Below are 25,668 nucleotides of genomic sequence, written 5' to 3' on the forward strand. Positions count from 1 at the left end.
CAAAATTGTATACCTTTCCTTTCAGATAAATTTCAATTTAACACAAGGATTTCATTGAAACCCCAAATTACTGTCAGTTGGCTGTATCCCACCTGCTGTTGGAAATACACTGGTGGGGGAAAAGCCTGCTCACCTATTCATCTTCACCTGCCAAAACAAGGTTTCTTCCCCAATTAAAATGGGCTTTTAAATTTTAGAGTAGTAAACAATGTCTACTTAATTTGCGGAGAATACACAGAAGAAAGTGACTAAACCCAATTACCCAGTGACATGATACGTGAGTCAGAGTCAATGAAATCTGGGGTAAGTGCTGAAGAGGACTCTCTGCTTTTGGAGACATAAAGGTCCTTTTGAAGTCATTGCCTTCACGGTGCTGCATCCATGTCAGCCTTCAAGATCAAAACTGAGCAATTCTGTTTTATCTTATAAGACCCACTTTAAAAAAGAAGATTAATAATCACCAGATTTAGAAGGTAAGGACTAAATATAGTTCCTTGGATAACCTTGTTTCTTTGTCTTGCTCTGTAATTATCTTCTGAAAATGGGCACCAGTTGACACATACTGAGTTGTCGTAAACAGGAATATGTCTCTTCCACCCACTCAGGGTGGGCCAACCATGTCTCATGACTTGCCTGTGGTCTCTGGCCAACTGCATAACTCAATAGTAGACAAGCACGCCATTTGGAAAAGTCATGGTGTTCTCCACACTGGATACACAGTGCCCAGGCTGAGTCCATGTTTTGCCCATACTCAGCCAAACAGACATTTATGAAATATAAGCCATTTGGAAACATTTGAGCACACAGTTTGTAAACTTGGACAGATGTGGCTGGGATGGGCACAGTGATCTTAGGGCCAAAACAGAGCATTCTTCGTGATGACTTAATGAGAAATTCAAGGAAAAGATTTTAGAAAGAAATTTCAAACAGACAGACAGATAGTTTGGTTCAGACCATGTCGTTATCAGCTGTTACATGTGGCCCCAACTCCAGGGAGATAACATGCCTCCAGAACCAGTTGGCTGGGTCAGCCTGGAGGCGAGTAAGGCTGACCTTTAAGCAAAAATAAATCTTGCTGAGTTAAATAATCCTGTCTTCTATTTTCCTCAAGGAACATGAGACAGTAAGAACAACAGCCCTGAATTTTCACAGTCTTATCTCCTGGCTGATTAGTTATAGGACTGCATAGTTCAAGATGAGCTTACAGGTCAGATACATAAGACTGTCTTCCTTGCTATACCCAAAACCCCAGGAATAACCAGGGCACAACTGTCCCCAAATCTTTCAATCCCTGCTAATCTATGAGAATACAATTATGATATATAGGCTATATCAGAAATAAAGTGGGGGGAAAAAAAGGAATATTTCCTAGCCAAAGAACAACCACTTCAAACATGTCTGATCCACTTGAATTCCTTCCCACAAATATTCAGTGTGTGGAGCCACCACAGAAGCTGATGTTCAAAATCACCCTACGGTACAGCTTACTGAGAGAGGCTACTGAAAACAAAATGGCTCCCTTTGGTAAATCTAGCCAATATCAGGATGATACTTGGAGTGTCTCACCCATCCGTCAACCAAAGGCTCCAAAAATTATTTATCAGAAATAGACAATGTGCCAGACATACTCTTAGGCTCCATTTTCTCAGCAGCTGTCCTCAAAAGAGGGCTTGTGGCAGTTTCTGGTCCTTTAGGCCAAATACCACCAATGAAAGCCGCCAGCCAGCCACAAAAATCTACTGACACTCCTGAGAGTGAGAGAGATGGGAAAAGCCAGAGACAGGGTTTCTTTGACAATTCAAGACATAAAATTCAATCATAAAATATCTTGGCTTTCTCCTGGTCCCAAACCCAGCACCTGTAGATACATCTAACTCTAATCACTCAGGGGGATTAGGGTGATGAAAATCTCATGCTCTCCAGAGAGGTGCACATTTCAGCTTGTATTTGCCTAAAACAAACCCACAATTTCCTTGTACGGCCCCTGTTATCCTAATGGCATAGAGGTGGAAGATCTGGAGCTTACTTTAAGTGTTCATGGCACCTACTGTCAAGAAATGATCTTCTGCATGTACCAACAATTTCTTACTGGCTCAGAGTTTAAGAATAAAATCCTGGGAAATATTTCTGCTTTCACATCAAATTCAACCAGCTGTCAGAGCCCTGGATTGGAGGAGATGATGCTAAGATGAAGAGGAAGTAGTTTTTAATGTTTTTTACCTTTCAAAGCCAAGTTTCTGATATGTGGAAGTAGTTGACAAATGATGAATGGACACCATGCTTACTTTATATTCATTGATTGAAATCCATCATTTACCTGCCACCACGGGAGACTTCCGTTCATCCAGGAGCTGGATGGAGGTACTTGCTGTCACCACATTGCTTTTGTTGACTGTTCCTGTAAGAAGAAACAAAACAAAACACAATGACAAAAATGAAGACAGTCATAGAGCTTATGTTAAGAGAGTGATGGTATTGGTTTGCAGTCACCAGTTCTGCAGACTGTGCTGGGGCTTGCTTCCCAGAATTCGGAGCTGGTCAGTCCTGTTAGGCGATAGGTGCTGGGTGGGCGGTCCTCTCAGCTGAAGGAATCACTGCACCGAGCTATGACCACCCCTAAAGGGGAATATCCAGCCACTTCACATCAAAATTATTAACCACCATGGAGGGACCACATTTTTAAAAATTTGTGGTTACTAATATCAGTGTTTACTTGTGTCAGTTTTCATATTTATATTGCTTTTCTAACTATAGCCATGGAGAGCTGCTTGAGATAAAGTTTTGAAATTATTTTACAGTGAGTTGAGAACTCTAGCTCTGATTTGTTGGTTAAAACTTTACTGATCTATAAAATTCTAATTTCAAGCCAGGTTTTTCTGAACCAAACCATTCTAAACAGGGATAGAGCTGGAATGCAATCCTTGCCCCAAACTCTTATTAATGTGATAACAATATGGTATTAGTATAAAGAGATTTTTAATTACTAACAATGTTTCTAATACTCATGAATTAAAAGACGCTGAGCACAAATTCCTAATGCCCGTAGTTAATAATTGTTAGTCCAGTGCCTGCCTTTTAAAAGGTTCAATGAATGTAAGCTGAATGGAATCCAATTGAATTTAGAATCAGGGAGAAGGCAGACCTGAATGTGAATACACTTATGACCAAAGCAATTAAGAATTTTCTGGCCCGAGTCTAAGTTGTAATAAAAACCAGCTTCTTTTCCAGTGTGTACAGGTATTCAACACACAGGAGAAAAAAACGAGGGAGAGCTCCACCACAACACCTGCATGCGGTGATTTTTAACATTTTCTCCAAATCTAAAGGGGCCACGAAATCTCCTAAGATATTATGTCATCCATAACTTTACCATGAACAAGGTAAATTCCTTTTTTATTATGCGATTTCTTTGAAAGTTCAGTGAAAACCCCACCTGCCAAAAACCAATTAGACAACAGCCAGCCTTAATTAATCAGAATTTTTTTCCAGACATAATTCTTTGCAGGAAAAATGGTGAATAATAACAAAGCAAACTGACACGAGGAGCCATCTCTCACACTCACACACACACACACACACACACACACACACAGCACTTCTGGGAGATGCTCTCATTACCCATAGCTCCTCCTCTCTGTCCAGTATTGGGAAAAAGACCTTCTGGATAACCTGATGGCTCCTGTCCAGATCTAGCAAGCTAAGTTCTATTTTTTTCTTTAGAAGACTATGAAAAAGAAAGTATCATGAGACTGCACGATAAAAGAAGACATTATTATTGATAGGTTTGCAGTAGAATTAGAAAGTCCACTGTCTCTTAGTTGATATTTTCAGCAATGAAATGTGATACAGATAAACATATAAAGAAAGAGCCTTAGTACCTGGAAATTTATATTTGAGAACACATGTATGTGCATGGCCGTGGGTAAACATAGGCCTGTCACCACAGGAGCACAGACTCCAAGAATCTTGGTCCTTAAAGGAACCTAATTGATAATCCCCTCTAAAACCCCACCTAGGGAGGGAATTTCTACAATAACACTTGGCCTTTCCTTGAATATCTTCATTAATGGGGACCCTCTTCCTAATGAGTCCATTTAAATAATTATTAGACAACTCTTGTCAACATCTCTTCCACAAATTTTGAAAGCCTTATTTCTAAAGATGTTTTCATTCACGGAAATGAGCAAGTGCCAAAACCCAGGGAGGGGCTTTGACACTAAGCGTTAGAGAGTCTCCATTAGGGTTGACTTGGGAATGCTTGCAAGAGATTAATACAAAAGGCCCTAATATAAAACATAAGTATATATTGAACTGTCCAGAGCAATCCAACTTTATAGAACTACGTCTTATTCATCTCTGAAGTTTCTACAAGGCACGGTACAGAGCCTTACACAGAATGAGCACCAAAAATATCAGATGTATGAAACAAGAAAAAGCCAAGGACAATTGAAAGGATTTTCCAGTTTGTCTTGCTTCTAAAACTGGTTGAAATAAGGTAATGTTCAGTTCTTTTTTGGAGGGAGATGATCTTAGTTTTTTTTATAATATCGTAAAACCTTAAGACTGGAAGAATCATTGGCTACATGCCTCTCATTGATCACTGCAGCTCCCTGTCAGGAGAGCACGAGCCTATACAAAATCTTAGTTCTTACTCTTGCGTGTTGATTTAAATCAGTTCTGATGGGGAATTGTGGGCCTCCAGAGTGATCTGACTTGCTGAAGTTTCTGGCAATGGATGTTATGGCTGTATGAATTTTCCCTAAGTAGGGCCATGATCACATTTTAGATTAAAAAAAATCTATTAAGAAGTTTGTATTCAAATTCCACATGGTACAAAATAAGAGTCCTGCTTCCTGACATGCTTTTTACACAATCTGGTTAAGTTAAAGCTTCCTTTTATTTGGAGCAGCAACACTTATGGAACTGGTCACTGGTTCAGAGCTAGGCCAATATTCAACACTGGCTCTCAAGACTGAAATTGGCTCCCTTAGCATCCAGGCTGCTCCCTCACACTCTGCACGCAATGCCCTGGCCAGCAGGACCAAAGGCACAGAGCCAGCCTCCAACAAGGGCACCCACCTGTGCTGAATGGGATCGAATAGACAAAGCTCCCTGGAATCTGCTCAGCGGCTCTTCGGTACCAGAGAGGGAAATGGTCTGCATTAAAGATGTTCTCCTTGTCTCCAGCTTTCAGGAAATCCCTTGAAATAGAAAAGAATAAGAAGAGCATGGCACCACTCAGCAAGGAAAAGCCAGACACGAGTGCATGCCAGCAGCTTTTGTTGGGTAAAAATAGTGTTGGCTTTTAGAACCCCAACCTGCTTTTCTCAGTACAGAGAGGACCTGTGTAACATTGTGTACCCCAGATTACTCAGAAATATCTTGTAGAGTCCTGGCAGTCAGACTCCAGTGGGTGAAATGATTTTTCCTAGTATATCTAGTGAACTAATAGTCTTAGCATCTGAAGCAAGCAAACAAAGCCTCCAGAAATCACACCAGAAGACCAAAGGTAGTCAGAAAGCTTTGTCTTGCCTTAAAATCCAACACATAGATACATATCCTTGAGAGGATCAACATCTTAGGTAGATCTCTCTCTTCTTATAAAAAGGGTAAAGGAGGTAAAATGGGTCCACATGGGGATCTTTGCTTCTTTCCTTCCCTCCCTACCCTCCAGCCAAACAGGACTGTTCTTACTTCTGGATACTAGGGGCTGTTGTGGTGTTGGGGGAGACAGGTCTAGGTTTTAGGCAGAGCTGAATGATCTTGGGTGAGTTACCTGGGTTAGTTACTGAGTCTCTGAGCCCCATTTGTTCATCCACAAAGTGGGAATAATAATATTACACTTACCACGATGCTATCAGAATAACATAACACCATGTGTGAAGGAGCTAAGTAAACTGAAAGTGGCTCACACAAATATATGGGATTCTTAAAGCCCAAGAGTTTTTTTCATTCTCTATGCTTTAAATGGAAGCTGTGAAGTGGTAATTTCTTAGACTTAGGACTGTCTTAGGACTGACTTAGGACTTAGGAGGAGAGCTGTAACCATACGGTGGAGGCTGACATCACTGGTTGCTGTATGTGTGCTACTACACGTGCTCTAAAAGGCCACACTGAAAGCACAGGATATATTAATACTGGGGATGGTGGCAGGTTACAGAGGCCATGAACTATAATGGATCTAATTCCAAAAGCAGGTGGTGGGGACAGGAGATAGAACCTCAGTGTAGGAGCCTGATGATAGTATAGCTCTAGGATGGGAACTTTATATTATCCAGACCTATCACCAATACTTTGAACTCTTCCTTGTATGCTCTCTTTAAAAAAAAAACAAAACATAGAAATTCTAAAACCTTTCTAGCCCTGGCTAATAGAGTGCATCCAAATAGTTGGGTATCAACAAATATCATTTGATTGGAGTGGGTAGGCAGGTATAAGACCCTAAGACAATGGAAGTCAAGGTGCCTCTACATGAATCAATGATAGGATTTTCCTGAAGACAAGAACTGTTTCATCCAACCAGATAACCAATGAGTATTCACTTTGAGTCACAATAATGTCACAAGGAATAGAATTCATAGTTGTAGATATTTTTAGCTTCCCAAAGCAGTTTCACATCCGAAGGTTTTCTGATCCTCACAGTAAACCAGGGAGATCATTAACCCATTTTTCAGATGTAACAGGTGAGGTAAACCAGGTACACATCCCAGCAGTCCTGAGTGTGGTCCTGTCATATTTCAAATCCATCACCATCACCTGTATATCAGACTAGCAAGGTGCCATGTTTTGTTGCTGTTAGTACTTTTCTTGTTTGATTGTCTTAATCTCAAAACATACAACAGTTTTTCTCTCTGAGCATTAGAAAGTCTATTCCTGTGTCTCCCTTTGACACTCTGGGTCCTAAAAGGAGAAGGTGATGTGTATCCCGACACTTCTAGTCCTTCCTAAGAACTTGCCTTCTGTTAAAGTAATTGTTTGGGGGTACAGGGGTAAAGAGGACTTGAAAAGAATCAAGTCACAACTATAGTCAACTTCATAAATGACAAATTTGAGAAGTTGAGGAAGATAGAGTCCTCAGATGGGCATTAAAAGCCAGTTCACAAAACATCCAAAAATCTATGGATCTGCCACTTACCAGACCTGGTCTTAAAAGATCATATGGTGGGTGTCCAGGCCTCATCTAAGAGGCACAAGAGCACAGCTAAGCTGGGCTTAATGGGACAGGAGTGTTTCCTCATTAGGCTCCTGATGGGCCAACCCCTCTCAAATTGGTGGCCACCCTGTGCCTTGGTTATCCCCACCTCCCCCCACTCAGGGACCCTGAAGGTCAGGATTTGTGAAGTTCCATGGTAACCTCTGGAATCACAAACACACACTTTGCAAGCTCTCTGAATCTCAGGCTCCATTCATCTCTGGCCTAATAATGTCTCTTACTTCAGAGAAAAGAAATTGAGAAAACATATTAATGGGCTCAGGAAAGACTTCCCAGGCTTACACCAGCTCTGGTCAAACACCAATTTGAAGAATTAAGACCCTGTGGCTCTCTGAAGACAGACACAGGGGCCGAGCAGTGGTTTAAAAGGGCATCTGAGGGCTTCCCTGGTGGTGCGGTGGTTAAGAGTCCACCTGCCAATGCAGGGGACATGGGCTCAAGCCCTGGTCTGGGAGGATCCCACATGTCATGGAGCAACTAAGCCCATGCGCCACAACTACTGAGCCTGTGCTCTAGAGCCCGCGAGCCACAACTACTGAGCCCGTGTGCCACAATTACTGAGGCCCATGCACCTAGAGCCCGTGCTCCGCAACTAGAGAAGCCACTGCAATAAGCCCGCACACTGTAATGAAGAGTAGCCCCCGCTCGCCGCAACTAGAGAAAAGCCCGCATGCAGCAACAAAGACCCAATGCAGCCAAAAATAAAATTAATTAATAAATTAATAATGGGCAGGTGAACACATACACTGCAGCCCCCGAGGTAGATCAGAGAGGAAAAATGTCAACAGGCCTGGGGTGGCCTGAATTTTGTTTCTACTGCTGGTGGAATCAATAAATGGTATAACCTTCCCTTTCACTGTCCCACTTCAGGAGCTCCCTACTTACTGATTTGTGAGCTGCTCGGCCCCAACAAACAGGTTGATTCTCGAGAGGCCCGTGCGAGTGCCGAGGAAGGCCACCTCCACACCCTTGTCAGAATTCCTGAAACACAGCAGAAGGAATCAGGGGGATTCTGCCAGACAGTAAGCAGATAATGGCTTCTGCATTTTAAGACTCATGGAATGTTTTATGAAATAACAGTCTTGAAGCCTGAAATTTTGGAAGAAATTATAGAAACATATGCACACATGCACACACAGGATGCAAACTCTTATTCCTTACAAAAGTTTTCATGGTAATTCTTGCCAGAAAAAGTAAGAAGTCCATGACCAAAAAAGCAGCATGAGGAAATAAATGCATCCTGAATGCTAAATAAACACACCTTTATCTCAAGGTTCTGGGTGCGAGTTCAGAAGGAGCAGGCCAACTTTAAGGAGAGGGAAAAAAGCCTTAGAGCTAGCTGTTTCAGCTGATGCTACCAAGCCTATTCTTGGTTCTGAGACCATTAGTGGAATCTGCCATTAGCGAAAAGAAGTAACTGAGTCACTGACTCAAGTCTGTAGTATCCCACAGCCTGGAAATGTTTAGGACTTGAATTCTACACCATTTTGGGGGCACCAACTGGTAACTTCTACTAAAGAATAGGCCTTATCCTCACCACCAACCCCAGAGGGATGAGTAAAGAAATGACTTCTGTAAATAGCCCTACAGGATGCCACACATAGGAACTCTAAGGACAGCCTTAGCAAAGAAAACTCATTTGAAAATTCACCAAAGATTTTTTTTCAACATTCAAGGCAAATTTTATATGTTTGAACATGTTCTTCAGGGTTTTCTCAGTGGATACTTCTTCAAAAAAACAGCAAATGGTCTTTCTCCACAAATATATAATTTTATTCTACAAAAAAATATGAAGAGAATACTGATTCCTGAGTTTGCTTCCCTGCCCTAGATGCTAGTAGCAATTTGATTCAAAGCTTTATCCATGTCATCTTCAGTATAAGATAATTTAGTTACTTGATCTCTGATGGTTGTCAAAGTGGTCAATACTACCTTTAAGTATTTAAGGGATGAATAAAAACAAACATTATGCATTTGTTTCTGCGTGTAGCCTACACCAAATTGGAAAGTCGGGCTGCCCAATCAGTTACAGATGTGGACTACAAAGCAAGCTACCATTTTGGAAATCTTTATCATCTGTTAGGGGTGAATCAGCGATCTTTCCACAGGATTTTGAGTTTCATGAGAACCTAAAAGAAACATTTCCACTAGAGAATGCAATCACAGGAAAGGCTTTGACTCTTTCCAAACCTCCCAGGGAATAAGATCCATGCAGGTAAGCAGTCCAAGGATACCCCCAAATATAATGAGAGTGGTTATATCTTTTGGAGTCCAGACTCACGTATTAAACTACCTACCTTACATCTATGCTTAGGAGTCATTTTAACTATAAAATGTCTAGAAAAGAATTCTGGCCATGTCCAGTCCCAAACCTGGTCTTCCTTCATTGTCTCCTGTCCTAGGAAATGGCACCACTATCTCCCCAGGTATTGATGTCATTAACCTGAGAATGAACCTTGACAGCTCAGCCTCCCTCCCCTCACACCATGAACCCATCACCAAGTCCTGGGGGTCTTACTTCCAAAGCATGCCACAAGTACATCCCTTCTCTCTGTGCCCACTGCCACTGCCCAAGTGGTCCAAGTGGCAAATCCCTTGAACTGCTGTAGGAGCCTTTACTATTTTTCTTACCCCCATTACATTCTATTATCCACATAGCAGTAGAAGGGTCTTTTTAAAAAATGCAAATCTGATCATCTCCTTCTTAAAATCTTAAAATGTCGTTCTTAAAATTCTTCAATGATTTTCCAATATTCTGAGTATAAAATCCAAAATCCTTAATCTGATTCCCAAGGTCCTGAACCACCAGGCCCTACTGTACCCTTGTCTCCTGACATCTTCCAGCCTATCCTCTACATTTCAGTTCTGTTGGCCTTCTTTAAATTCCTCAACCATGTCAAATACTCTCTCACCTCAGGGCCTTTGCACATATGGTTCCAATTCCCTGGAATGCTCCCAGGGAACCCTTGAACTAGTTCCTCCTCAGAAAAGCCTTTCCTGTCTTCTATCTCCACTCTAGGTCTTGTTCCTGTCTACATGTCTAATTTTCCTTTATAGTTATCACAATTCTTAATCATATAGCACACTATATATCACAGGTACCATGATGGTGAGGACTGTGTCTGACTGAGTTACCTCGATTTCACCAATACCTAGCCCAGTGCCTGGAACATAACAGAAGTGCAGTGAATATTTGATGAATGATTGAATGAAAACAAGAACAGAATGAATAATAGACCTCATATAGGAAAATATACAAAACGGAAGATAAAAAAAGGAAAGGAGCTAATAAAGAATAAAAAAGGAGAGAGAATTGAATAATGTATGACATGAAGGTATAAGGAAAAAGGAATAATTATTTTTCTTATTTTTAATTGTTAACAGCCTACTTAAAATAGTAAAAACTAGTATTAATATTAAAAATAAGCTGCTGAAGCAGTTCTCACCCTAGTCTTTGACAACAACTACCATTGCCTGCCCTCCTCCCCCTACATCCTCCACTTCAGAAATAGAACTGTGGGGTTATATCTGACACCCTAATGAAATAGAGCTCTCACTTCCCTGTCCTCCTCGCAACCTAGCCTGGCCCAGATCCCAAGTTCCCTCTCGACGGTGAAAGTGAGGGAGCCATGGCAGGGCAGGAAGCAAAATGCTCCTTCCGCCTCCCTCTCTCTCGGAAGTGTCACCCTACCTCAGCATACCAAATTTCATGTAATGTTAAAACTCAAACAAATTATATGTCAAACCCAGGAGCTTGCCATCCAAGCCAGAGCCGCTAATCTGCTCTAGCTCTTGTGGTTTGGAGCTTTGGGGAAAATTAAAGAACTTTAACACCAGCCTCCTAAAACAGTTTAGTTCTTTAAACCATAACCATATTTCGGATGGCTTGTAGGGAAATGGCCATGAAAGGGGGACACGTGCAACCACTTACTCAGATTTGTTGAGGGCAAGGCTGGTCCAATAGGCTTCGATGGGAGCACTCACCACAGCATCAAAAAGGACTTCTTGTATCAATTCTTTATCACCTGTTGGGAGGGATAGACTTGAGAAGATGGCTTTGGCTAGAGCCCAAATTGTAGCATGAGAAGTGTTCACTGGGCTCATTTTACAGTATCTACAGGCTACTTTCTCCTATGGTGTGTTCCTGTGTTAACCTACCACCAGCTGAAAATATGAAACAGTTGACACCTGATATGCCGCAACACAAGGGCCCCCAAAGCATTTGGATGAGATGATAGTAAATTGAGAGTCTTGGATGTCTCACGCTTCAGTTTTCTACTTTCCCTCCCCATCTATTAGTTCATGCCATAGACCAGCACGCCAACTCTGGGATTCGGAGATCAGAAGGCAGCACTCCTCAGTTTGCTCTTTTCATCGCCATTTCTGTCCTCTATCAAAATTTGCAATTCTTTAGGGCCCCGATCTTGGTTGTAAGGGAAAGGGTTATGATAGCTTAAGAACTTCTGGGACTCTTATTTTGTCATTCCTTCCATCTAAGATTTTTTTTTTTCATTTTCAAGTAGGACATCTGTCCTTATCCAAATGAATTCTTGATAGAGCTCTGTGGAAGAGGCCAAGGAATCAGGAGGATATCATGAATCTAGCAGAGGCGTCCTAAAGCCCTACAGCTTTATCACCTACAGCAGGCCAGTCATCACCTTAGCTGGTGGCCAAGAAGACAGTGCAGCTTTGTTGTAAAAGCAAAAACTCCAAACAACTCACCATCAAAAAGACAATGAATAAATTGAGTTAATATATAAATATAAAATGAATAATATATAATTATATATATATAAATCTTAATATACAAAGCAATGAAAATAATGGCACATACTATATATGGATATATATACATATATCCATATATTAGCTACTGGAACTAATTTATGCTTGTTCAGGGACTGTTCTTGCACTTGGTGAGCAGCAGGCCTGCTGCTGCTGCTCTCTCTCTGCCCCCCTTTCCCTGCCCCCCTCACCAGCTACTGGCCAGTTCTGACTCCCTGAGCTCCCTCAGAGGGCACTCTGTGGGAGGAGGGGCAGCAGAGTACACAGTGCAAAAAGCAACATGTCACAGTGGCAATCCCACACCGGACAGAACCAGGAGGCCTAGATTATGGCCTTGGATGAGACAAGTCCTATTTCCAGCCCTCTTTGTAAAATAAAAAAGCAGATATTGACAGTCCCCTCCCAGTTGAAACATTTTCAAGTTACTCAGGCACTTGACTAAATGGTTTGGTAAGGGGAAAAATCCAATGTGAAGGGTTAAACTGAGATTGGTGATCCTGCGTGACTCTTGGTAACCCACATTCCTTTTCCTGTTCCTACAGAAAGCAGACAGTTGGCTGGATTTAATGTGACTGATCATCTCTGCCAAAGCAACGCTTCCCATGAAAACTGAGGGGAAATATGGTCTTGGGTTCACGCACACACCTCCCACCACCGTCCAACCACCATAGGCACACACACATGCATTTGGAAGCACACTCACATTGGAGCAGAGGTTCTTTGCCTTTGAGGTAGAGCTTAATAGCTTCTAGTTGAGATAGATGACGGTGCTCTGGGTGTAGGTCAGTGTTGCAGTAGGACCTAGGAATGTGACATGGCCCAAAACAAGAACATGTATATATATTTATGGCATCACTTTCCTTTGCCTTTGAACCAGGAGAACTGGGCAAGGGAATACAGACAATTTGAAATCAAAGAGGGTGATAAACATAAATGCTGAGGAAGAATCATTCCATTCTTACCATTCGTCTGCCAAGGACACATCAGGGTGTTCTAAGTCATGCAGGCCTGGAGGTCAAGGAGAAGGGCATCATGAGTAAGTACTACCTGTGTGGGGCACTGACCACCCCCCTCATGCCCTCCTGTGCTTCAAATGTTCTAGGGCAAGGCCATGGGGGGTGGGGGTTAAGGGTAGACATCAACCCCAAAGATATCTGCCTGAGAAAAGGGACTTTGCACATAGGAAACAAGTTCTCTTCCCAGGCAGAACCTTCCCCCCACGTCCACCTCACTCAGCCACCACTGCAACTTTCCCTGGCAGTCTCCCAGGAAAGCTTTAACTTCCTGAAGATAAGTGATGCACCAGTGAGTCCTGGGAGAGTAGCTTAGCAAGATGGTGGAGACACCAACTTTGGAGGCCCATACAGTACAGAGTTGGGAAATTGGGTGGGCCACTAAACTCCTGTGTGATGTTAGCAGGTTGATTTACTCTTTCTTCACGTGCAAAACAGTAATAATAATAGTCCCTAACTGACAGGTGGTTGTGAGGGTGAAATTATAGGTTGAATGATATGAGATTGCCAATACTCAACTGTTTTTGACCAGCAAAAATTGCTAGTTGGTACAGGATGCTAAGTTAAAATGAATCCTCAGTCTGGAGAGGTAGCTAGGAGAACTGAGGCCTGCAGGGAATTGGGGAGTTTCTATATATAGAATACCCGAGACACCCTAACTCTGTGAAATCACTCTTTTTCCTTGTATCTTCATGTGACTTCATTTTGATGGGTCATCAGCAGACAAACGCTTCTGAGTGACAACCTCAGGAACTCCAATTTTTGAGAATGTCAGTTTCCCAAGTGACCAACAGTATCTTACTGCACTCAGGATTCCAGTTTCCTCCTCAAATACAAATGTACAAAATAAATAGCAAAATACTAGAACTATCATCACACACTCCTGTTTGATTTTATAGGAAGTAGGCAATGAATTATATAGAATATCATACTATATGACCCAAGTGGCCATATCCTGGCTCCAACACCTTCTGGTTGAATGATGTTGGGAATGTCGCTTCAACTCTTTGACTTATACCAGTCAGAAGATGTCGGTAATAACACCTAACTCACAGACTGCATGAGAGGGTTGAATGGAATAGTGATTAGTCCCTAGGACAATCTATGCATCCATCCATCCTTTCTTCCTTTTCTTGCTCCCTCCACTCCTCCCTCCCTCCCTCCCATTCTTCCTTCCATATATTTACTGAGCATCCAGTATGTGCCAGGTACTATTCTAGGTCCTGAGAACATAGCAGTGACCAATACAAAAATCACTGCTGCTCTCACGGTATTTACTTTCTAGCGGCAGAAAAGAGATAAGTAAATAAAGTTAAAATACATAGCCTATCAGTAGTGAGGGCTATGAAGTTAAGAGAGAGAATGAAGCAAGGAGAGGGGGTACCAAGAGATGGGGAGGGATGAGGGAAAGAGTTTCATTGTTAACAGTGGGAGTCAGGATGCTTCACTGAGACAGTGACTTTAAGCAAAGACCTGGAGGAGGTGAGGAGAGAACCACATAGTAACTGAGGTGCTTGTAGCAGAAGAAACCACAGGTGCAGAGGCCCTGAGCTGGGATCTCACCTTCCTGGAATACTGGGTTAATGATATCAATTCTATATATAATATATTTCTAGTTTCTGTTCTCATCAACCTTCATCTGCAAAGCCCTCTCTGCCTATATTTCATAGGACCTATCAACTAGACCCTGAAGGGAAGATCTTTTTGATTGCTTCCTCTCTGAGTTCCTAGGCCACCAAGGAAATATGATTGTTCTCTAACTCTCTCACCTCCGATTTTGATCCTCCTGACAAAATCACACCTACTGTTTGATTGATAATGCTGACAATAATGACATAAGCTCTAATTTATTGAACAAGTACTGTGTACTACATATATATAAAGATAAAGTGTTAAGGAGATTCAGAAGAGAAATGATTTCAGCAGGTAGAACTACAGCCCATACCTTCAACCTCAGTAGCAACTCCTTACATTTTGAGCAAAATCAGCCTGTTCGCCACCTTTGTCATACCTACCATTGTCAAAGCAGGTTGAAAATTCCTACATTCTATGGGAGAGCATTCTTTACGGGATAACCTTCAGAAGCGGTCACCATCCCCAAGAAACTCCTGCCTTCTTTAAGAACAGAGCAGAATGGTAATCAAGCTGTGGCCTTTATGGATGACAAGTCCCTCTACTAGTTAGCCCAGGGGAAGCAGCTTTCTCAGGCTCTGTCACTCAGCAAGGCTGGCATGATTGGAAGCCCTCTTATTTACAGAGGACCAACAGAGAGAGGAAGATCTGACCTCATTTGTGTGGAAAACAAGACACTCTTCCCCTTGCCTAGGATTCAAACTAATTTCTTGCAGGATGGTTGCAGTTGGCTCTGAAATTCTCTCTGTGTGAGCTCTTAGCCTGACAGCAGATGATAGTGACTAAAGAAATGAAGAAATGATCCAAAAAACAATGCAAAACAACTGTGTGTGTGTGTGTGTGTGTGTGTGTGTGAGGGAGAGAGAGAAGATGGAGGGTCAGGTCCATTGACTAAGGGAATGAACACAAGAGAGGCAAATAATCCATTAACAATCTCTCCTTTTACTGTTCTGACCATGAGCTATTTCCTCATCTTGACCTCAGATGGCTTAGATGTGAATTTTCTGTCTTCACGAGCAGTGACATCCACAGAGCCATACATGGTTCACGGAGCCAGAAAATTAAAGAAGTTAAAAAAAAAAAGATCCCTGAGAATACATCCTGTTGAGTATCTTTCCCAAATCACAAAGTTGCCTGTTTTTTCTTGCCTGTCTCTAGGAAGAGGGAGCACATGATTGATTATCTCTGCAGTGGGCATACTCTGGGTTCTGCCCCAGTCAAGATAACCTCTTCACTCTCCTTCCTGTTCCTTAAGATCTCACAATCAGTTGGGAGACAAAACCCAAAACCCATGAAACAATGCAGGCACACTCAGGAGTTGACCAGAAAGGCCATCTATGAAACCTGGCATCTCAGGGACTTCCAATCTCCTTCTTCATTCTCCACTGCATCATTGGAGTGAGCCACAAGGCTGTCTAGCTTCTGGAAGTTCACCAAACTCACTTGTAACCAGCTCTAACCCATTAAAACCCAGCTTGTAACTGACCTTCCCACTCTTGGCCACACTCCCTGAGGATACCCACAAAGAGCACTGGTCTGGTCCAACTCCTTCTCTGTCAAGATGCAAAACAGAACACCTAGGTTGGGCAAGTGACTTACTCAAGGCCACTCTGGGAGTGAAGCCTTTCAGAGGCCAGACCCACTCCTCCCTGTGAGCTGGTGATACTGGGAAAGATAACTTCTCTGAGCTACTAGGTTGTTGGGAAATGAAAAGGACAGTATGGGGGTGAGAGCAGTTTTAACGTTTAAAGGGCTGTAACAACTGCTACCATTAACTGGGAGTTTCCAGTGCACTGGTGCTTTATGAAGACAAGAAGAGGGACTTCCCTGGCAGTCCAGTGGTTAAGACTCCACACTTCCACTGCAGGGGGTGCGGGTTTCTGACTTACTAAATCATTTGAATGATCACATTTCCCTTGGACCCAGGCTGCCTTGAAACACAAGTGAAATTTGTGGCTCAACTGTGTAGAAGACGAAGGCTCGCACACCACTCTTTTCTTTTTCTTTTCCTGGGCTTGAGTTTTTACACTAATTCGTATTTTTCTTGGTACTAATTTTTATGTATGAGAAGACTACAGTTGGTGGATGGATGATTCCCATGAGTTGCCTCAACAACTTTGTGGATGAAAGCAGAACACAAATAAATGAAATCATTAGGAAGGCCATCGCTAGTTGGGAGTCCCACCATTCTGAATCAGTCTAGGAGAGCAAGGTAACATCAGGTGGGTAAATGGTTGAGTCACATGTCCAGGGATTGGAATAAGGGTTGGATAGATGAGCAAATTCTTCAGCTAACCCAATAGCTGGCTTCAGGGCTTTCTTCCCACACAAAAGGATAAGATGGATGAAGGCAGCATCTTACCTTCCTCAATGGTTACATTCCCTCGGAAGAAATATTTCCCATGGCCTCTAGAGAGCGCCACACCTAAACTGTGCAGAGAAACAAAGCAGACCTTGAAACCCATGACACTGACTGGAATAGACTTGCAGGTGAACTTTATTTTCTGTTTTCACATTTCCATTTCATGTTCTGTAAACAATTTTTTTCAAGTTTACTTTCAAAACCCCACTGATTATAGTTGGTGTTGGTGTTTCTTAGATTCAATCAGCTGCTTCAGTGTAATATCTGATTGGAAGTGCAACAGCAATGGGCGGCTCCCGCGTGTGTTTAAAGAGGTGTGGCAACTCCTACAAGCCCTTCTAGCTAGCCCTTCTTTTGGATGCTCTTGCAAGAGCTATGTGTCCTGCTCTTCACTACCACCTTATGCACCCCTGCCCTACATTCAGCCACACATGGCTCTTTCCAGACTGTAGAGTTTGGGACGAGGGAAAATTAACCCCTTCTCAATGGCAAAAATGAACACTTCCACTGCCACTTGAATGTAGCCATATGACTGTAAAGTGGGCTTCTCTGCCCAATCTTCTCCCTTGTCTGATAGATTTTTCACACTCTCACACTCTCAAAAGTCTTGATTTAAGCTCCTTCCTTCATTGCCTAAAGTCAGAGAGTATGGTTTTTTTTGTTTTTTTTTTTTTTTTTGCTGTACGCGGGCCTCTCACTGTTGTGGCCTCTCCCGTTGCGGAGCACAGGCTCCAGACGCACAGGCTCAGCGGCCATGGCTCACGGGCCCAGCCGCTCCGCGGCATATGGGATCCTCCCAGACCGGGGCACGAACCCGTATCCCCTGCATCGGCAGGCGGACTCTCAACCACTGCGCCACCAGGGAGGCCCCAGAGAGTATGTTTTGATAACACAGTCTCTTCATTTGGTAAACCCACTTAGCAGTCATGTGTTCCATCAACTGTTCTGGCTCCAAATGGAATCCACCCATGATCCCTGGCCGTATATGACAACAATGCCACTTTTTTTTTTTTTTTAAAGATTAATCTGTAGTTAGTAAATTCTTTCTCTCCTTAGCTCTGCAAGGCACCAGTTCAGGAACACAAAGAAGCCCTACCAAAATAACTTTTTACAAAAAGTGTTATCACATAAGTTAATAGCAGGAAACTTTAGAATGCCACATACACTTCTGAAAGCAGGCAAGGGGGCAAATGCATTTTTTAGGATTGTTATAAAGAGAAATAACAGGATTCAAAGGCAGACAAGCACAGAACAGTTCAGAGAAATTAAAACGGAAGCACAACATGTAGGGATGAATATGCTACCTCCAAGTGTGAAGGATCATGGAAATAAAAGGCAGCAAGTTAGATGGTTAAGGACCCCGGTAACCCTCTGAATTTATCTATCTACCCTTAGTTAGAACCCCAGAAGCTTATTTGCTTGATAATGAGATGCAAAGCCATGACAAATTGAGTGAGTTCTCCTAGGTGAGCCTGAACCATCTTTCCCCTTCTGGAAAACAAAAGCAAAAGCAGCCTGGGAAAAGCCCCTTCCTCACTCTTTCCGGCCTTTCGGCAGGGTGTTTGGTTATCTTCAGATGATGAGCTCTGAAAGCGTCAGCAGGTTTTGTACAAACACAACTGATGGGTCTGATGGAATGTCCATGTATTATGGTCAGCTCTACCTGAAAGGAGTACCCTTGATGTCTGTATAATAGTAGTCATTTGTCATCACCAAAACCCGTTTCTAGATTGAAAAAAAAAAAGTCGTAGAGAAAAGAAAACATGGTTAGTCTGCTAGGTGAAGTTTTCAGAAATAAATAAAAATAAATGGACACACTATGATCAGGTTAACAGTACTACATGAATCTTGTCTGAGATAAGTAAAGACAAGAGAAAAATGATCTCAGCGAAAGATATTTACTCCAGATAGAGCTTTCAAAGCTAATTTTTCACAGTGGTTTGTTTTAAACTAAGCAGCAAGAATGTTTGAGAAAAATGTACCCCTTTGTCCACTGTCTTCTTCACCTCCATGGAAAACTTCCCGGTCTTTCTATTCACCATGGCATTTCTTAACTAAAATGATAAAAGAAAATTGGAGTTAGTTCTTCCCAGGGTTACCATACTGTCTGGGACACCTTCCACCCTCCAGCTTGGGAGCACATTTGGTGGCTTGTGTATGACAGAGCTGGGCTGTTTCCCCATTGACTCTTGGGGTACTTTTGCAGTAAGTCTGCATACTACACTCAGACCTCTGAAATGGGGCTTCAGAAGAATAAACACCCAACTGCTCTTGTCCAGGGGAAGAGAGGTTAACAACAATAAATAAATGACCATCAACTTCAATTTGGGGTGCTCGTGTAAACCTCTGGGCAACAATGACTAAAAAAGCCTCTGCAATGTTGACAAATCCTGAGAGTCAGAGAACGGACCCCCAGCAAATGCTAAAATACTCAAGAAGCAAAGGGGAAAAAAAAGAAGCAAGGGGGACGAGTTACTTTTTCAAAAAGGGTATTGGTCTGTCATGTAGAAATCATTTTTCAAAACATAATCAAGTTAAAGGTATTTTCCTACACAGTAGTTTTTTTGTTTTTGTTTTTGTTTTTTAAAAGCCAACCATTTGGAAGACAGAGATTAAGTTTTTCACAGCATGAATCATCTTCAAACACTCTGAGAAATCTGGGCCAGTGAAAGGCCTGGTTGAGGCTGATGGGCAGTGAACAGGGCAACTCTGTATCTGATTTTTGGAGGTCCCATCTGGGAATGGTGAGCCTCCCTCCCTTCCCCCACCTCTGGCTGATCTCTGCTAATTACTTGTGGCCCTTCCGTGAGTTCAGAGAAGGACAGCAGACACAGTGATGAAAGATGTGCCGTCATGGGCACCAATAGGAGACGACGGGAAAGCCATTTAATGAAATAGGAGCAAATGCTGACATGCCACAGCCTGTCAGGAAAGGCTCTTTCCCAGCCCCACGGCTTGTTTTTATTTTCTTATTTTTATTTTTAAATTTTTTCCCCTCTTTTTCTCCTTTGAGGAGCTTGAATAAGATCTGGCTGATAGAGAACTACAGTGCTTGCAAGCAACCTAAATTTGATGTGGGGCTGTCTAGATTTGGGTTCATATTCTCATCTTCTGTGAGAGAGAGTAAAAGCATAATTTTTAGCTGGAGGCATGTATAAAATAAAACATATATTTTACTCTAGATATTTTTTAACAACACATAATGGGCATTTCTGGAAATATTTTCCCATTTTAACTTTTGTGGTTTTGGATGGGGAGAGCTGGTCCTAATTAAGTCTACTTTCTAACTCTTAAGAACGGCTCGATTTATCTTTGACATGGTTTTCATTTTTCCTCTTTCTGGTGCCTGCCTAAAGCCATTTGGGACCTTCCCCTCTCACATTCCCCAGGCAAGTCAGAGATTAGGTAAGCTTCTCCATGCCTCAGTGCCACCCCACCCCCAACTCCCAGTAGCACAGAACAATCAGCGTCAGGACCTGGGAGGGTCCGAGGCCAGGGTCACTAATGCTTTCTGGAGGCAGATACTTAGATGATTAGTCTAGTCTTTCCCTTTTCTTCAGTTATAATGGAAATAGATTACACTTATTGAACATTGAGACAGGATAGCCCTGGAGTTCAGAAATGGACACTGGGGCCAGAGGTTTATGATCTTGACCAAATCACTTACCCTCTCTGTGCCTCAGATTCTCTTCCTGCAAAATGGAACTAATGACAGCACAGACTGTCTCACAAAGTTGTAGTGGGAGCTAGATGAGCTAATGTGTAGAAGAGTGCCTGGTATTCCCTGAGCATTCAATAGATGTTACCTGTCCTGTACCATCATCCTCACCAGCATCATCATCATCTTCATTATCATCCTTCTCCCTTTTCTTTAATGTCAGACCCCTTTCAATAGCTCAAAATATTAGGATTCAAACTCCAGTTTGTTTGACACAGATATGACCTCATAACTTTTTTGGAAGTACACAGCGTCTATGTTATAAATGTGGTCATTAAATTCAACAAGATCCTAGCTGCCAAGAGAAGTAGGATGCTCCTTCCAAGAACTTCTCTGCAGCTGGGCAGACTCATGCTGCTTCTTCCTCAGCGGGCTCTGCTTGTCTGGTCTTTCCCAGATCTTGACCTATAGTCTGCCCTCTGCTACTTACATACAAACCCCACTGGTGGACACATGGGCATGTGGGATCTTGTGTAGCCTTCACAGAGATGCTTTGTATAGGTTCCAGAATTCTCTAATCAAGGGAGTGCAAATTCCTAGGAGAGAAATGGTGACTTGGATTTTCCCAATCAAGCACGTTGGTAGTGAAGGAATTCATGTCTCAAATGTACCTTATTTCCAAGGAGACAAGAGACCCAAACAAAAGAGACAACCAAAGGCCAACTGGTGAAGAACAAGAGCAATGAACTTTCTGGAGGTGTGGGAACTCTGAAGGTAGACACTCAGAACTCAGTCCTGGGAATCAGATGAAGGTAAAGAACATGGCACAGGCTGGGAATCCGATGACAAAGGAAGAAAAGAGCAAGGAAACAGAAAGCATTTGTCAAATCGTTGTTAGTAAAAGGAGATATCAGCTCATGGGAAATTAACTTGGGCACAGGTGATAATGACTAGACAACTGGGGTACAGATGAGCCAAGTAATACATCTTTTCAAGTAACTTGCAAAGGAGAAGTGCGAGTGTCAGCCTAGTGTTAACTAGCAGAGGGCCTGCTTCCTGGATGCAGGGACTCCCAAGTATGAATGAGCATCAAGCTTGCCTCCCATATCAGTTAAAATGTAAAAGATGAAAGGATGGGAAGTATGTTGATGACAGGGTTCAAACCTTCTGGGAAAGAAAACAAAAGGATCCTGTGAAGTCAAAATAAAGCAGCTGATAAAGTGAAGAGGAAAGAGAAAGGAAAACAATGGAATGCACCCTTTAAAGTTTCATGATACAGTTTAGCAACCGACGTTCATTAATGAGAATGAGGGTTGATGATGCTGAGAATAATACTAATAACAGTTACCACTCAGAATGCTCACTGTGTCCATGCAACCACGTTGATGTTGACACTTTTCACTACAGTAACACATTTAGTATTCACAACAGCTCTGTGAGGTAGGTACTATTGCCATCATACTCATTTTACTGAGAGAAAAAAAGGACATAAACCAAAATTGAGATGTAGAGAAGATAATTGCTTGTCTGAGACCAACAGCCAGCAAATAGCAGAGGTGGGGTCTGAACCCAGGCAGGCTAATACCTGAACTGCATTCCTCAGGACTGTGCTAGCTTGCTTCTTGGTAGAAGCAGGTTGAAAGGGTAGGACATGTACATTAGGTGCAGTACAATTAAAAGACCCAGACGTGAATCCTGATGACAATGTTTAGAGAACAAGAAGATATAAAACTCTACCAGGTCACTGAGCTGACACAATGTCAGGTCACCGGCACCTGGGAAAAGAGAATGGATGAGGAAATAACTTTGTATCAAACAGCAAAGTTACTCTATCTGAATGGGGTTTAAAAAAGACTGAGTCCAGATGAAGAAGGAAATCGGTTAAATTTCTAAAACAGATATGACTCTTGCATTTTATAGGCAAAGAAAAAACTCAGAGATTTATGCTAGCTGAGACATCCAGGTTGCAGAGGATGTGAAGAGAGGAAAAGCAAGCAGTAAGAGGACTGTGATGCCAGACATATTTCTAGCACGAGAACCCAGCCTGCAGGTTTCAAATGGTTCCCCTCAACATCCCTTTGGAAAGCAAGACAGAGGGAGGGATAGAAACACTGCTGACTCAATGATGAAGCTCAAGAAAGGACTCCAGACAAATCAGAGAGCTGCAGGCAGAGAAACATAGCCTGGGCACGAAGAATCCATAGAGAAAGGGAAGAGCAAGTGTCCAGATAGGAACACCTGGGAAGTTAGGATTTAATTAAGGACAGTCTGCCTGCATTCACAAAAGGTGGCATGTCTAACAAATCTGATTTATTGAGGAAGGAACAAGAAGACTGACGGGGCCTAGTCGTGGGCATAAGGAAAGCCTTTGATACAGTCCCACAGGCTGAATCTGTGTAGGAAACAAGCATGTGTTACTGCAGTGTGGCCTGGAAAGGGGAAAGGCTGGGGCAGCCCTGGAAACAGGGTGGCCAACCAAGCAGGAGGAGAGCGGCTCTGCCAAGCCCTGGGCTGACACCCTCACAGGTGAGTTCTGGCCCTGACTGTGCAGCTGCCCGGCGAGGCTCTGGCCAGGCTCCCCTGAGGGAGACAGATCCCATTAATGGCACTGAGGAGGAGTCTGGATTAATCGGGTGCAGAAGAGACTAGAGCCTAGAAAGGGCTGGTTTTAGCAGATTGCACAAAGCAGGCAGGGTGGCTGGCCCGTTTGCAAGTGGACCTACGGGTGGGAGCATTACAAAACTCCAAACAGGTACAAGGGCCCGTGGTCTCCGCAACCCTCTGGTGGCCAGGTGTCCCTCTGGTGGGACTCTCGGCTGGCTCCCAGGCAGCCTCCAGGTACAGAGGAGGGTACAGTGGAGCTCCCTTCTCACCAGGCTTGAAAACAAATCACTTACCACATCATCGCGGTCCTCCCACTCCACCTCAGAAAGGTCAACACTACTGTAGTTAGGTTTCCTCCGCTTTTTCCCTTCTTCATACTGGCAGGAGGGGAAGAAAAGAAAACAAATGACAAACAAAGAAAACATTTCCATGAGATCACTGGCCAGGACAACCTTCATCATCCGAAGTCCTGGTTCATGCCTGAGGACTGTGAGTGGAGGGTACTAGTGAGAAGCCCAGCAGCAGGGGCGGTCCTGGGGTTTCTGTGGCAGGAAAACCAAGCCCAGTCACCTGTAAACATTTGCTCCCAGCTAGGGGGAGTATACAAGCCAATTCTTTTCTCCCTATGAACTTACCTAGCGGACTCCTTACCTCTAAACATGCCAGATGCAAAGCAAAGCTTTTCCCCTCCTTGGACATCCTATGTGTGGAATGCAACCTTCCTCCTCAATTCCAACACTTTTAAAGCCCACCCCTTCAAGACACAGGAAAGGGCATCTTAAATAGTTTACAAAAAATCTAGTTATATCCCTCTGTGTTTTATACTGCTCCCATCCCTACCTCCTGCCTCATACCTACCTCATACTCCTTGGCCAGGAAACAAAAGTACTGATCTCCACATTTGGGCTCAACATCCTGGTAACATTTCGCAGACACACAGCCTTCTACTTGCTATCACACTGACCACAGCAGTGCTGAGCTAAGCACAGCTACTTTACCTGGAGTACATGTGGGTATTGGGAATCACTACCAGATTTAATGGCCATTAGGGCATTTCTCTGGAAAAGCTGATGAGTGCATTAATAACAGAGAAAGTGGTTTGAGTTTTCTTCCCCCTAAATCACTGGTGTTAGTCACCTGGCAAGCCTACATTTTATCAACTGGACAATCCTGCGTCTGGATGTTCCTGTATCTAGGGCCTTTAATGCTGCGTTTATAATGTAGGAAAGTCTGCCCTCTGCTGCAGGCTCAGGATAAGCAACCCCTTTGCCAGTTCATAGGATATGGCTGATGGCATATTGGAAAAAATACATATGTATGTATAGTTTTTTTCTTTTTTCCTTTTATTTCTAAATTAGTCATCTTCTGATTTAATTCGTAGGATTCTAAATGAGACACAGCATCACTATAGGTGTTTTAAGAACCCCAAACCACAGGTTACCATTTTGGACACTGCTCGGCTACCATGGAGACAGGTGCTGAAGGCACATGGTGTGGAAGAGAAAATCACTGCTGGTGTATTGAACCAAACAGGTCCAAACCGGCCCCCAGTGGAATCTAGGGGAGAGTGGCCAGACAGGGTAGGTCTCCCGTCACTGTGAGGCCAAACAGGGCCCAGTCGTTTTCCTGCCATCTTGTCTTCCCTCAGGGCTGCATTTCAGGAACTCTGAGATGTCCTTGGAGAGCACCCACCCTCACCACCCAGGAAGGCTGCCTTGCCTCGAAGGGGCAGTGGGCTCTGACAACCTTGGTCCACTGCCCTTCCACTCCCTTCTCTCAGGTTTCCAATTAACAGACAGTCACGGTCAGTTTTATGACATCAGATCCACTCCAGATGAAGGGGAAGCAAAATGGTTCCCTCAGAAGCCGCTGTAAACGATAGCGGATTCACAGTTGGATCCTGTTGTGGAAAGTTCACTGTGCATAGAAGCTGTGGTCCTCAAGAGAGTCAGCCTGGGGCTGAGCCTGTGGGACAGGAAAGAGGTCAGCAGGGTTGTCACCCTCTTCTCAAGGTGAGGAGGGGGGAGGGGGGAGGGGCACACGATGCTGAGAAGCCCACTTGTCCCCCGAGGAGCTAGAGTTGGACATTCTTGGACCTCTGTTATCTGTGCTAATGGCCCTCAAGTTCTATATTGGTAAGAACCATTCCTGGGAGCCACTAGGCATCCCAGAAGTTCCTACAGCCCAGCTTCTGACCATTAAAGGCAGAACTTTCACAGTTTCTTGGGTAGCCTAGTGCTAGGTATATACTGTCTTTTGGAGGAAGTTCTTCCATTGGTCACTTCAAAATCCTCCTTTATTCACTTATTCAACATACATTTATTGGACACCTAGCAAGCACAAGGTCCTAAAGAGATAAGTCAATTAAACAGTGCTTCATTCTTTCCCAAGGACTTGATTG

General features: G+C 43.1%; 1 protein-coding gene across 1 annotated transcript in view; it reads right to left on the bottom strand.

Moving 5' to 3' along the window:
* CACNA2D3 (calcium voltage-gated channel auxiliary subunit alpha2delta 3) overlaps window positions 1-25,668 on the bottom strand; it is a gene marked incomplete at both ends in the record, with an annotated part of 792,926 nt that overhangs the window by 152,918 nt on the left and 614,340 nt on the right. The window contains 10 exons of the mRNA XM_082637213.1: window positions 2,318-2,398; window positions 5,080-5,201; window positions 8,099-8,194; window positions 11,145-11,238; window positions 12,702-12,799; window positions 12,961-13,006; window positions 17,006-17,073; window positions 18,669-18,730; window positions 18,988-19,059; window positions 23,561-23,644. Of these exons, the coding sequence (XP_082493339.1) occupies window positions 2,318-2,398; window positions 5,080-5,201; window positions 8,099-8,194; window positions 11,145-11,238; window positions 12,702-12,799; window positions 12,961-13,006; window positions 17,006-17,073; window positions 18,669-18,730; window positions 18,988-19,059; window positions 23,561-23,644 (823 nt within the window). The remainder of the gene's footprint in view (window positions 1-2,317; window positions 2,399-5,079; window positions 5,202-8,098; window positions 8,195-11,144; window positions 11,239-12,701; window positions 12,800-12,960; window positions 13,007-17,005; window positions 17,074-18,668; window positions 18,731-18,987; window positions 19,060-23,560; window positions 23,645-25,668) is intronic.

Source organism: Mesoplodon mirus, assembly GCF_964341445.2.
Source record: "Mesoplodon mirus genome assembly, chromosome: 12".
Classification (NCBI taxonomy): Eukaryota; Metazoa; Chordata; class Mammalia; order Artiodactyla; family Ziphiidae; genus Mesoplodon; species Mesoplodon mirus.